The sequence below is a fragment of the Mustela nigripes genome, chromosome 7, assembly GCF_022355385.1.
Source record: "Mustela nigripes isolate SB6536 chromosome 7, MUSNIG.SB6536, whole genome shotgun sequence".
Taxonomy (NCBI): domain Eukaryota; kingdom Metazoa; phylum Chordata; class Mammalia; order Carnivora; family Mustelidae; genus Mustela; species Mustela nigripes.
In genome coordinates, this window is record NC_081563.1 from 10,690,623 (window position 1) to 10,705,391 (window position 14,769).

General features: G+C 44.9%; 1 protein-coding gene across 1 annotated transcript in view; it reads right to left on the minus strand.

Annotated features, from left to right (window-relative positions):
- Positions 1-14,769, minus strand: part of NBAS (NBAS subunit of NRZ tethering complex) — a 317,167-nt gene that overhangs the window by 53,695 nt on the left and 248,703 nt on the right. Inside the window, exon 45 of the mRNA XM_059405174.1 lies at positions 801-1,019. Within this exon, the coding sequence (XP_059261157.1) occupies positions 801-1,019 (219 nt within the window). The remainder of the gene's footprint in view (positions 1-800; positions 1,020-14,769) is intronic.

Below are 14,769 nucleotides of genomic sequence, written 5' to 3' on the forward strand. Positions count from 1 at the left end.
TGCAAAATTACTTAGACATCTAAACACTGTTTTCACCTATATGAAACCACTTATGGATGGATCTGTCAACTTCTCAGTTATGGGGTGAAGAAGAGCTAAAACTCTCTTGGCTGCGACAGTACAGAGGAAAAGCTACAAAAGTTACAGAGGGTTTCCCTGAGCTGTTCTAACACACTGGGCCTCCCGTCCGCTCACGGGCAGTGGCTCCCCACTCTTCTGAGAGCATTTTCTGAGACACCATGAGGGTTGCAACTGGAAACCAAGTAGGAAAAATTTTACTAGCCAAAAAAATTCTTATCAATAATAAAATGACATTGGGAATAAGAAATTAAAAAAAAAAAAGAGTGCATATGACTAAAAAAAAAAACCTGTTGAAGCAATGACAGAGGAAAAAAAATCTATCATTTTTCAGTTGAGAGAGCAAAACACCTACCAGCTTGTCGGGCTTGCAAACCACTGTCCTGATGGTTTCTCAGCTTCAGTGACTGCTCCCTCCCCCAGGCACCTACCCTCAACTCAGGGACTTTCCCCCACATCACCCTCACACCTCCACCCTGCCAGAGACTAAATCCCAGTAAGTGGCCTCAAATCCTTTCCAAAGAAGTGAAAACTGATAGAACAAGACAAAACAAGACAGACCGAAGAAGCTAAAAGACAAAGGGCTGAGGACCATCTTCAAAGACATCTGCAGGACTGCAAACCCTAGCAAAACCACTAACCCGGCCTGCACGGAGAAATGAAAGCGTGTGCTTATGTTCTCTGAGCGAGCGAGCCTGGGGGCCAAGCTTTCACTTCACTACCTGCTCACTCGTCTTCAGAGAAACAAGGAAGCTGTGGGTGAGGGTTTCCAGGTGAGCGAGCGATTTCTCCAGATGATGCAGGGCGTCTGCGTAGGTCAGTTTAGAGTCACTGGCTTCCTGCGTGTCGTCTTCCGAATTCCTTTTCCGCGGCTTCTCAATAAAATGTTTGACAGTCTGAACAGCCTTCTCGGTCATCTCCTTCCGTGCTTCCACAGACAGCTGCAACACAAAAAGGGACTAGACCAGTGAGACAAGCCAGCCCCATGCTAGCAGAGACGGCGTATCTCGTGAGACAGTAGAGAGGCAGAGAGAACCCAAGTGGAAAGCTAGCAGACGACCTGAACCAGCGAACAGGCTTATGTGATACTAGCTTTCGTTCGCTGAGGAAAACAACAACATGAGGGACCAGAGGCGCTATTAAATTAGTAAATACAGATTTTTTTTAATCCTAAGCTAATATGCAAAAGTAGGTGGTGACAGGAAGAAACTAGCGTTCAAACAGAGCACTGGTTACAGTGAATAAAGGAGGAGCCATTTCTACAACCACAATGACCAGTGCTGGTAATTTATTATAAGGAAATAATTTTTTAAAAACTAGTATAGGCATGAAGATTTTAACTGGAAGAATATAAAATGAAAACTCAAAAGCAATCTGATTGCCTGATAATAAAAGAAATGGTAACTAACTTACGATAAATTACTAGATACAATATAATGCCATCATTAAAATTAGAATTATGAAACCAGTATAGCAATTTGGAAAGTGCTTATCATAAAATGTTAAATTTTAGGAATCAGAAATCATAAAATGGTATATGCCATGCTTATGTTAAAGTCCAAGCTAACCCAGTGTGTACAGTTGAACAGAAATACACACACACACACACACACACACATACATACTAGTGACTTAATGCTGACGTGTTAAGATTATGAGCAATTTTGTTCTCAACTTTCCAAATTTTCTAAAATAATGTCGTATTCATTTCTTTACCTACCAAGTACTTATTGAATTCTGATATGTGACAGTCATTTTGTTATGGATACAGGAGTCATACTTTTCTAATATTATTAAAAATATTCTAATATTATTAAAAATATTGGCCTCACGACTAAATGTAATCGGTCTTGACGGAGGCACCACACACCCAGGAGCCATGTTGGGCCTTTTCAGGCCCCACTGATTTGTGCTGCTTTGGATCCTAGATTTAGGGTCATGTCCACCACACTCAAGCACATTTAGGGTGGTGTCCACCACTCAGCCTTCAATGGGTGTTGTGTTAATTCAAATAAATAAAATAAAAACAGAGTACCAGGACAAAATCTTCACTATTATTTCTTAAAAATCAGTTACTGTGTGTCTCTGGTTATCTGAATAGTGCCACGGGCATCACAGCATGGCGTTGGTGGCCGTGCCAAGAGGCTGGCCCCTCCCAACCTCGCATTTCCCACCAGCTCCAAGTCACTCTATCAGAACTCATGTTGTATAACGCAGATGGCTGACATTTCCTTCATCCCATATTCATATGGGTAAAAAGTGACTTTAGGAAAGTACGATTTCCACTGACCTGTAACTAAGCGTGTGCCCTGTAAATGCAGCTTCCAGTAAGCTCTGTAGCCAGATTGCTACCTCCAAGCACTCGTGACATACAACAAAATCAGAAGCCCCCACTGACGGGCAAGCATCCCTCACATTTTTCTCTTCCCTCACAGATACTGTGAACTCTTTTCTGTGGTGGAGAAATAGAAGATAATAGAACTTGCATAGTTGGACGGCCCTCCTGACTTTGCCCATCATGTGGATGGAAAGACTGAACCCCAGGGAGGTTCTGGGATATGCTGGGGGCCCTCGAGTGAGTGACAAGAGTAAAAGCCAGCCCCAGTGCCTTGGTTGCCTTCTCCCCGCACATCACACAGCTCCGACTTCACCTTGTCCCCCTCCTCACAGGCTCTGACAGAGAGGATGGGTGCGCACTGGCTAGACGCTCCACAGGAGCAAAGACAAGTAAGAATATGGTGGAACAAACCCTTCCTTTCTATTCACTCATGTTTGTCTCCTCAAGAAAGCCGGGTTTGGGGACGATTTGGCTACACCAGCTGCCCAAATGTCTTCTCTCCCAGCTGACCGAGGGGTGTGGAAGACTTTCAACCACAGACCGGCAAGACAGCAGGGACCGGGGCGGGCAATTCACACGACAGGGAGCAGCGTCCTGGGAGAAACGGGTGGTCTCTGTGTCCCAGGACGGGTCCAGACGCGATCGTGGCTGTCGAAGGTCTGCCGTGCCATTGTCAGCCACTCCGGAGCCACCGGTAAGGAGGAAGAGCACTCGCCCCTGCTTCCCGTTCACTGCTGGGGGACGAGGCAACCGGACCACATGTGTGAAAGGTGAACAATGTCGTCCACCATGCAATGTCATCTCCAGAACCTAAATGAGATCATGTGTAGGACAATCAGCAAATGCCCTACCCGCCATAAGCTTCAACAAATTGAAGCTGACTTGTAATGTGACCAACTGATAGAGTACACAGGCCACCTTCTACCAGTCAGTCTTGTTTTTCTTCCTAATCAATTTGCCATGTAATCCCTTCTAGAAAAAAACCTTTTCAGAAGCTTGGGAAATCCCTTGGTACGGTACTTCTGGACTTGCACGAGCTGGCTCCTAGCTACCCCTCTAGTCTCAAATGTAATTGTAGCCCCACTCTAAGCTCCATATACCCCAACTTTTCATCATTTCCTGGCGTCACTAGGTATCTTTTCTCAGCAAAATGCTCTCTCCTCTCTTCTTGGCAAGGCATGTTCCAACTCTTGTTTCAACAGTGAGACACATCCAAGTCATCCTGGACTCATCTGTTTCTTCAGACGGGCTCGTCCACCAGCGGGCCATCTGCCCCAACGGCCAAGTGCATCAGCACCTGCTTCTACGCATGGAGCCTCCAGCTACCCAGCAATACTGAGTCTAGGCCTCGCACTGACATCTGTGTTTTCCTGGAACTGGCTACGGAACGGCCCAAGAATGGCCACTAGAGGCAAGTGAATTTCCTGGGAATTTACATAATTGGACCTCATCACCAACATTATCAGCAAAGTCTTTCTACCCCTTATTTTTAATAATCTTTCAAAGTAACTAAATAACCCAACAGTTACTAAGAATATAGAGTGTAAGTAAATACAACCGTAAATTACTTTTCCTGAGGGAGCTGGGGCCTGTACAAGAGGCAGAGTGATGTTAATGACAGAGGATAGAAGGACTGGGCCTTTTGCTTCATTGGACACTTAAGCTATTCACTCTTTTTTTTTTTTTTTAGCTTTTCACTCTTTATAGAAACAGGTTTATCACTGAAAGACTATAGGGTGAGATCAGATTAAGAAATACAAGTTTTGGGGACCTGGGTGGCTCAGTTGGTTAAGCAACCAACTCTTGATTTCAGCTCAGGTCTTGATCTCAGGGTCATGAGTTCAAGCCCTGTACTGGCCTCCAGCTGGGCACACAGCCCACTTAAAAAAAGAAAAAAAAATACAAGTTTCACACAGAATAAACCTAATAGACTTATTTTCCTTAAACTCTTCCATGATAGAGAAAACAAACAGTAAAAGACAAAAAGACTGACAAATGTACCACCAGGGTGAAAAACTGCAATTTCTTCACTGACTCTAGCAGCCACAAAGTACTCTTATTTTCAACCTTCTATTTTGAAGCCCATGGCATTCACACATCATTCATACACATATTTCTATAACGAGAAATCAAAGATTTTGTAAAACATATTCCCTGACAGCAAATAGTAACTATTTTTTTTAATGTAGATTTTGTAAAATAAACTTAAGTGGATAAACTGTTCTGGTACTCAGTGAGTATGTATTCAACACCTATTTTATAGGCCCTGTGGAAAAATGAGAGAAAACATGAGCCAGGCTCAAAGAAATCAAATTTAGTGTAAGAAACAAGATGGTGGGAAGGGAAGAAATTGAGGAGTTATCCCTGATGGCCACGAATCTTACTGAGTCCACCTTGGAAAGACATCTGGACTCTACCCAGTCTCCCCCACGTCCAAGGCCACCCCTCAGGGCTAAGCCACAGCGCCTCTCTTGTCCTGCGCTGGTTCTAACTGGTCTCCTGACAGGACAGAGAGCACAGCGCTCACCCAACAGACGCATCCCACGGGCCCCACCACAGCTGTCAATCCCCTTGCAACTACCATGAGCCACGTTCCAGCCAAGGAAGTCTGAGCAGAGGCAAGCCTGAGCCAAGGCAAGATCCAACTCCCACAGATCATTACCAGCCTCCGCTCTCTCCCAGTCACGGCAGCCCACACAGTGCAGGTCCCAGATGGCGCCAACACAAGACGGGAGAGCTTCCATCAGCCTGGACGCCTAGCGGCTTTGCGGTAGAGCCCTTTACAGTCTCTCACTGGGTCAGAAGCCTGACGGAACATCAACCTTCATTGTGTTAAGCCACTGTGATCCTGGGGCAAACTGGGTACTCCAGCATTAAGCAGAAGCAAAGTGATATTTCAAAAAACATCAATCTGACTGTGTTATTCCTCTGCTCAAATCTATTTAACAGCTTTCCCATTCACTAAGAGTAAAAACTCAGTCTTCAAAGCCCTGTGAAGCCCACTAAGATTTGTTCTTCCCCTCACCCTCCCTGTCTAATCCTTCTTCCTCCCTTTCCTTTGACACTCTTGCTCCACACCACACAGACTTCCGCGCAGTCCCTCTGTGCTTTTCCACACACTGGTCCCTCTGCTTGAGATGCTCCCCAGGTATCCTCACGGTTGTTCCTCAGGACTTAGCACAAAGGCCACCTCACCAGAGAGACCTCCCCTGACCACTCTAGAGAAGCTAGCCCTCCCCGCACCCTTAACCAGTGTCTCTCTCTCTCCTCTTGCCCTGTGGTAGTTTTTCCTCAGAACTGACATGTTATGTTTCCATGTGCTGTCTCTCGCTGTTATATTCCAGAACCCGAAACTCAGAATGGTGGCTCATTCATAACAACTGCCCAATCTGTTGAATGTGGAAGTGAATGAATGGATGAATGACCCCATTTTTAAAAGGAAGAAGAGCAGAAGCAGTGTTGGGGGGAGGGGAGACCCGTGGTATACGATACATGTACAACCACTAGGGGGCAGTGCAGTGGGAAAGAGTAGAAAATATGCTAGCTTGACAGGCCAAATGGTCTCTGTTATACAGTCTTTGGTTGGTTGGTTGGTTGGTTGGTTTTACAATCCTTTAAAAAGATGTAAAAACAAATCAGAGCTAAGGGCTATAACAAGAACAGCCAGGGGGCTGAATGTGACCTGTGGGCCAAGGCTGGTTGACCCCCTGATCTACAATATTAAACAGTTCTAGTTGGAAAGGAGAATTGAGAATAAACCGTAAGTGGCCTTGAGTGCCAGGCTGGTTACGGAATCTGAGGTACAGGAATCAGAAGCCACAGAAGGCAACACGTACACTGAGGATTGCAATTCTATAACAATGCCTTATTCAGTTCCTGTTTGAAAACACACTGTCAAAGAATCTGATTTTGAAGAAAAATATAAACCTGTAGGTATCGGAGTAAAAAATGTCATTCTTTTTCAAGCCTCCCTTCGTCTGTGCCTTCAGAGTCTATTCCGAGCTCACATGTCTGTACGCATCCCTGACATGATCTCTTCCCCAAGGTCATAAACACTCAAGGTGTTCCTAAGGCGCTCTGTGCCTACCTCTATCAAAGAAGAATTACACCACATTCAAATCATCCAGGTACTTGTACGTCTCCCTGACTAAACAAGGAGGTCCTCCAGGCTAGAAACTGTGTGGTTTTTTTTTTTTTTTTTTAAGATTTTACTTATTTGTCAGACAGAGCATAAAGCAGGAGGAGCAGCAGGCACAGGGGGCCGATGCGGGACGCCATTCTAGGACTCTGGGATCATGACTTGAGCCAAAGGCAGATGGCAAACCTACTGAGCCACCCAGGCATTCCAGAAAATGTGTTTTTTAAAATCTCAGTATTCCTGGCAGCTAAACAATGTCCAGAAATGGCAGACAAATAGAAAATAACTCTTAAATCCCTCAACTCTGATCAACAGAGGAGGGGAAAGAGAACCTTGAGAAGCGCAGTGAAGTGACATGCTCTCCGGGCGTCCCTAGAAACCTGTGGTCCGGACTGGGCTGCGAGACTCCAGTTCGCCACAGACCTGGCAATGACCTGTTCCCGTGAGAAGGCCTGGGGAGACTAAAACTGCAAAAGGATATTTTAAAGGACTTGAAACAAATGAACGAGCAAACTGGGACCCGATGTATGCTATCGGCACAGCGCGGCCGCCCAGGAGAGACACAAGGAAATTGAACTGGCGATCCCGTGGCGCGCATTGCTCTGACTCACACCTGGTGAACGCATGCTGTACAGTCGCCTTGGGCTGGGGGCTGGTGACACAGAGTTAGACCAGGTCCCTGCCCCCAGGGAAATGAAAGGCTAGGCTGAAAGAAAGAGAGAGAAGACATGACAAAGCAGCGTGATCCTTACAAAACACCACAGGGTGAGGAGGAGGCACAGTAGAGGCCTCAGAAGGGGAGCCTGGTCCTGCCTGGAAGTGAGCGGCTGCAAGGCGGGGAGGCAGGGAGACACCTGCCAACAGCGGCCCCTCCTGAGGAGAATGCTCGGCCGTGAGTAGGCATGAGGACCGGAGAAGCATTCCAAGAGCCGCAGGTCGGAGGAGCAAGAGGGGAAGCTGGGAGTCGGCTGGCTTGGCTGGAACAGAGTGTGCGTGCGAAGGGCCGTCAGGGGATAGGGAGGAACTCAGCAGCGGTGACCACACGGAGGGCCTCTCTGTCAGGCTGATGGGATGGGGCTTCACCACCATGGCTGGGAAGGCGCCAGCAGAAGGAGCTCAAGCAGAAGTTGACAGGATCAGTACTACTGTTTTCAGGGGACGGCTTGACTGAAAATTCACTGAGACAACTTTCCTCATCTTCAGCTTCCCTCGGCTGGTCAATTTTGCTCAGCAGATAATTATTTTAAGATTTTACTTATTTGAGAGAGAGAGAGAGAGAGAGAACACTCGCAAGCAGAGGGAGGGGCAGAGGGCGAGGAAGACAGAGAACCTTCCATCTCTCCTCCTCCTTTTCAAGCACGGACACTGCCCCACTTACCATATGTCAGCCCCGGCCTTGGCACAGGACGTACACAGGTAAATGAAGACACGATCTCCACCTGGAAGAATATCCATCATCCTGGGAAAAGCCAAAGCCAAAGAAAAGCGCTTATAAAATGCAACGAGTACAAACAAAGGACGTGGGCACACCGAGAAAAAGAAGTTTATCTTAGAAAGGCAAGGAAGTCTTTAGAAGGAGGGTAAAAGCTGAACCAGGACTTGAAAACTGAGCATAATTCCCGTGGACGAAGTGGGTGGCGTGGATTTACGGCAGAGACAGCAGCCCGAGAACTTTAAAAAGGCTTTTATAAGAGAGAGTGTTCTGTGCCTGTGCCTCTAGAATACCCTCAGAATACCCTCCCCCTATCCCAGCAGCTCACTGCCTCAAAGAAAGGGGAGCCGAGGGGCGGGTGCACAGCAGCAGCTAACGGTGTATTTGCAGAAAAAAGGAAGAAGGGTTTTTGGAAAAACAGCAAACAATTCCAGGAGTTTGATGCCCCGTGGCTCCCACCGTCAAACCACTTGCCACGAAAAGCTAGATGCCTCCTTCTCCAATCTAACTCCCACACCAGACCCAGTCACTGTTCTAGAAGCGAGGAAAAGCCTGTGGCGGCCGGAACGGAAACTGTGTGTGCTAGGGGAGAAGACTGTCCTTCAGGGGAAGAGACGCAGAAGCAGGCTGGGGCTGGGGTCCCCGGGGTGCCACGGGGAGGAACTTACACGTTCTCCTTTAGGCCAGTGGTTCTCAGCTGGGGTACGTGTGCCAGCAGCACAACACAAAGCTTTTCTGAAGGGTGTAGCACTGCAGATGGTTCTAAGGGAATCCATTTCTAAATCTTCACCTTACCCAAATCCTCTGTCCTAAAACTGATCTTGAGAACATTCTGGAGGTCAAGATGTCAAACCTTTTCTCTTTCTCAGCTTGCCGTTCACATAGGCCTCGCTCCCCTTAAATAAGACAGACATGCATCACAACTCTTCCTGAATCTGACTCCCACATCGTTCTGGAGTCTAGAAAGTTCCAGAGCACAAAACAAGGGACAACCGAAAATACTGGTGCGTGACAGGACTCCAACAACTAGATAATGAGTTTCTTATTTCATGTCACAAGGTTTCCAGTTCTTGTACTTTCAACAAAATTTATGAAAGATCTAATAGAATTGTCAGTTGCTAAATCATTAAAAATGATTTTTAACCATAGATCATGATGTGATTTTTTTGGCTGATAACGGAGGGCAGACACCTGAGAGGCACTCCTACGACAGACTCTTTCCCCAACCACTGTGAACAAGGTTTTTAAATATTCATATCCATAAAAATATAAAGAACTGATGTGGAATGCAATTTCAATCTAGCAATAAGTAACACCCATCGAAGGGCACAAAAATTAATTAAAAAAGCAATGTTTAAAGCCCTATGCATCTCATTAAGAGGTATATTTTAAACACAATTTTAATTTTAGGATTCTTGTTTATCAAAAGTTAACATATCTGTGTTGTTCTGATCAAATGCATGACTGAAACAGTAACTCAATACAGAATAAGTTCTTACTCTTTTTCTTATATTCTTATCACCTGGAAGTATCTCTTTGAAACACAAACATTCAGAGAACCTGCCCTTGCTCCGGATCCTGTGGGAGAGTCGAGCACCCAGCTCCAACGCGCACCACTATCTTCTGTCGTAAAGACCTCAGAAGCCGGTTTCTCTTCCAGGTCAGTGTCAATCAGCAAACATGGATGCCCCAGTCCACGGACGCACCAAGCCCACCCCACTCCGGCTGGGCCTGTCCTTTGGCACAGCCCAGCACTGAAAGTCTCCTGCCTTTTGTTTGGAGAAGCTGAACTCCGGGAGCGAGCCCTGTCCTTCCTGCTGCAGTAGTTATCACTAAATAAAATCTGTCTTTATTGCCTTTAACTAGTGCCCAGCTGTATTTCTCTTTGACAAGAGGAAAAGTACAAATCGTTGGAGAGAAAGGAAAGATGCAACTTGTCTAACTGCTAAAGATGTGCTTGTTCTTATATTTTTAAAGGTTCTTATACTTTTTAAACTGTGGTTGTTATCAAATCACTGTTATTGTGGATTACCCTGAATACAAAGCTACATAACAGTTCTGCTTTAATGTCAATATTTAAAATACAGAGAATTACATCACCCTTTGTACCCATTTAAAATTATGATTTAAAAAAATCTTAGATATCAAGGGCCACAGTCGGAATGTTCATATGCTGAAATCCTACCCCCTTGGAAGTGATGGCATTAGTAGGCGGGCCCTTTGGAAGGTGGTTCAGTCATGAAGGTAGAGCCCTCGTGAAAGGATTAGTGCCTTCTAAGAGAGACACCAGAGAGTTCCCTGTCCCTTCACTCTGTGAGGACACAGGGAGCAGGTGCCAACCATGGACCAGGGAAAGGGCTCTCACCAGAACTCAGCTATGCTGGTGCCTTTATCTTGGACACTGTTGCCCGAAGTGTGATTTTCAGACCACCTACACTGACATAACTGAGCACTACTGCAAAAATGAAAATTCCGGAGCCCTTATTAGACTTAAGATTCTGCATGTGGGTTAAGGAAGGCACTGGCATTGGTGGGAAGAAACCTATCTTTTGCAAAAGCTTCTCTTAGTTAATTCTAAGGGCAATGGCAGCATGTGACCCGGGACCGCAAGTTCTGGGGACTTGACACTGCCAAAGGACCCAATCAACGGGCTGACGGTGACTGTGGGCTATGGCTGCAAGTGGCTCCCGGGACGGCCACTGAGGGGCAGTCAGGAGGTCACTGCAAGAGCCCAGAGACATTGGGGTTGGGGAAGGGGGTAATGAAAGAAGGCAACAGTGCTGATTTTGGATGATACATGAACAGAACTCAGACATCAACATGCTGTCCTGGGCTAGCTGCCCCGGTATGCACTCCCCCCGGCCCGATATATGAAGCCAGGTGCCCATCAGGTTCCAAACCTTTTTGTCCAAGACCCAGAGTAAGGAGCTCACTGCATAGCAAAACTCAGTATCCGTATCTATAGATGAATATAGTAAAAACAAAAGTTTCCTGAAACAATACAACCCCCACAGCGGTGAGAGGCCTACTGAGAGTTCCTGATGTGAATCTACAGTCTAGCCTTTCTGGTTGGTTTGTTTTGAAAGCCGGTCACAACACTTAACTACAGGACTCACTCGTGGGTGTGACTCCGTCTGTAAAACGCCTGCAAAGTGGCTCCAACAGTAACAGATGACTTGCGGGGCCAGCAAACGCCGAGGCCACAAACGGGGTATCAAATTGCCCAAGTTAGATTTAAGTGACTCCATTAAAGAAGAAATTTGGTTGTTTTTTTTTATTAAGATGTATTTATCTTAGAGAGAGAGAGAGAGAGAGGAGGGAGGGGGAGAGAGAAAGGGAGAGAGAATCTCAAGCCGACTCCCTGCTAAGCATAGAGGCCTGTGGGGCTTGATCTCACGCCCTGATATCACGACCTGCGCTGAAACCAAGTGTCAGATGCTTAACCAACGGCACCACCCAGGCACACCTTTTTTAAGCATTGTTTTTAAATTACAAATATAAAATATTATGAAATAGTATCTTAACTACTATGCAGCAGAAAACGAAAGTTGAGAAGTCTTAGAAATTTTGCTTTAATACCATTGACTAGTTATTCAATCACAAAAATAAGAATGCATGCTTTGTCACCTTCAGTTACATACTTAACAGAAAATCAGTGTTATAACTTTGCTTTTTTGCTTTCGCTACCAATTGCTTATATAATAAAAATGAATGCCACAGGACAGAGCCACTTTATCTCTGCCTTTTGCCTCATAGTATAACCATAGAAATATTATTATTTTTCATCAAGTGTGAACAGCCCCATCTTTTTTACTATTCACTTTTGGCAATGACATCAGCTAATACAATCCTAAGTTTTTCAATAGCTTGAAGGTCACCTTTATCTTAATAGAGAAAGGCATGAAGAATGTTCAAAAAGAGATAAAATATTACTGTGAGCGGTAATGAATACTACCATCATTGCTGTTGTGCATATACAGGTTTTAACAAGATCTAAAAGCACTCGTTCACATTTTCCATTTAAAAATCTTTTCCTACCCTATGCATGCATGGGCTACACAATACAAATTGTACTTAAGATCATTTTAAGTAGAGCCACTCAATTTATATCAAAGCCAAATGTGAATTTGAAAATCCAGATCCTAACCCAACAATGAAAACTATAGAAGGTCATTCAAAACCAAAACCATCTGCTAGAGCTTTGAAGTTGGACTAAAAAAATTTCCAACTTTTTTTGTACCTTGTACGTAAGAATAAAATAGAGCAACACAAAGCAGAAGAGGAATTGAACAATCCTCGTGCATCTACTTGCCCCGAGATCTTTATATATGCTACTTTATTTAATCCTCACCACAGTTACTCAGGGTCCAGGTTCCAGACATCACGGGCCTCCTCCCTATAGCCACTCAGTACCACGCGGACCAAGAGCTGGCTATGTACCCGCAGATGACCCACTCAGGGCTGCTCTGGGACCCAGCGGATCTCACTCCTCTCCCCATGGTGATTACTAATCCAGGCAAATCCCGATCAATGCCAATCAGCACCTGGAATACCAGAGCCCCAGGCATGGGTTCGGGGGTGATCTTATCAGCAGGAAACTTGGAATTTCTGTTTGGTTCCTGTGGGGAAGCTTTCTCACTCTATCTGGCTGGATGTGAATAAGGAAGCCCCAATTACTTCCAGCCATCACACTGAAGCAAAGAGCCCTACGATGAAGTTAACACCAGAAGACAGCAATGAACAGAGATGGAGAGAAATTGGCTCCTTGATGACCACAGGCTGCCGGGTCTGCCATCCCTGAAGTCAGCCCCACCTCTGGACCTGTCAGTTCATTAGCCAGTAAATTTGCTGGTCAATTAAGCCAATTTAATTGGATTTTTTATCTGTGTCTAAAAACATTCTAAAATTAATCTTTATTTACATAGTGGTGATGATTGTACAGTGAGGAAGACTCAGAAGATAGAGTAATTTTCCCCCCCAGATCCAGCTGGATGGGAACTCAAAAGATCTGACTACGTAAACCTGTCTCTTTCTCCATCACCATGCCACCATTAAAAGAACTTAAGCTGTGTCTAAGATCCATCAATTTATTTCAATTCAACATGTTGAGAAGCTACAAAATTAATGTATGAAACTTCTCATATTTCCCTGGGTCAGTGGTGATTTAAAATTGTTTTTCTCTATTCTCCTCATGAGAATTGTTTTTAAAGATTATTTATTTATTTATTTGACAGAGAGAGAGATCACAAGCAGGCAGAGAGGGAGGCAGAGGGTTGGGGGGAAGCAGGCTCCCTGCAGAGCAGAGAACGCGACGCAGGGCTTGATCCCAGGACCCTGAGACCATGACCTGAGATGAAGGCAGAGGCTTAGCCAACTGAGCCACCCGAGCGCCCTCCTCATGAGAATTTTAACATCTGATCATCGTTGGCATCAATATCTCATAGTCTTTACACATACAGGTAACATTAAAAATCCCTCATCCGACCAGGTATACTGGACAAAAACTGGTTATACTCTAAGCAACTTTGCTAGGTGATTCAGTGGGGGGAAAAAAAAGGTTAAGTAGGATGTGGATTTTCCTCAAAAGAGGTTTATAAAGACGTACTATAAAAACATATACATACAGAGCACCTAGGTGGCTCAGTCAGTTAAGTGTCTGACTTCGGCTCAGGTCACGATCCCAGAGTCTTGGGATTGAGTCCTGCCTCGGGCTTCCTGCTCAGCAGGGAGTCTGCTTGAGATTCTTTCTCTCCCTCGGCCTCTGCCCCTCATGCTCATGCTCTTTCTCTCTCTCTCTAATAAATAAAATCTTTAAAAAAAAGAAAAAGAGGGACTCCTGGGTGGCTCAGTGGGTTAAGGTCTCTGCCTTCGACTCAGGTCATGATCCCAGGGTCCTGGGATCCAGCCCCGCATCAGGCTCTCTGCTCAGCAGGGAGTCTGCTTCCCTTCTTCTCTCTGCCTGCCTGTCTACTTGTAATCTCTGTCTGTCAAATAAATAAATAAAATCTTAAAAAAAAAAAAGAAAGAAAACAAATAGATACAGTATACATGCCTATACTATAATAATTATCACAAATCAAATGACTTTGGTGTTGATGCTGTACCCTGGTCTATTATCATCTCCCTGAAGACACTAATATGACTATCGACAAAGCAAAAAGGCAACCTGCTGAATGGGGTAAGATATTGGTATATGAGTTATCTGATAAGGGGTTCATAACCAAAATACATGAAGAACTCAATACAATCCAACACCAAAAAAGAAATTAAAAAACAGGCAGTGTACCTGAATAGACATTTTTCCAAGGAAGATATATAGATGACCAACAGACACAGGAAAAGACATTTATCACTAATCCTCAGGAAAATGAAAATCAGAACCATAGTGAGATCCTACCACCTTATACCTGTCAGAATGGCTGGTATCAATGACACAAGAAATAACAAGTGTTAAAGAAAATGTGCAGAAAAGGGAACCCTCCTGCATAGTTGGTAGGAAAGTAACGTTGTACAGCCACTGTGGAAAACAGCATGGAGGTTGCCCAAAAAACTAAAAATAGAAATGCCATATGATCCTGCAATTCCACTTACCCAAGAGAAACAAAAACTTTGGAAAGATATATGAACCCCTATGTTTGCGGCAGCATTATTTACAGTAGCCGAGATAAGGAAGCAACCCAAGTGTCCACTGATGGATGAACAGAAAAAGAGATTGTGTTAGAAATGCCCAATGGATTATTACTCTGCTAGAAAAAAGAATGAGATCTTGCCGTTAGCAACAAC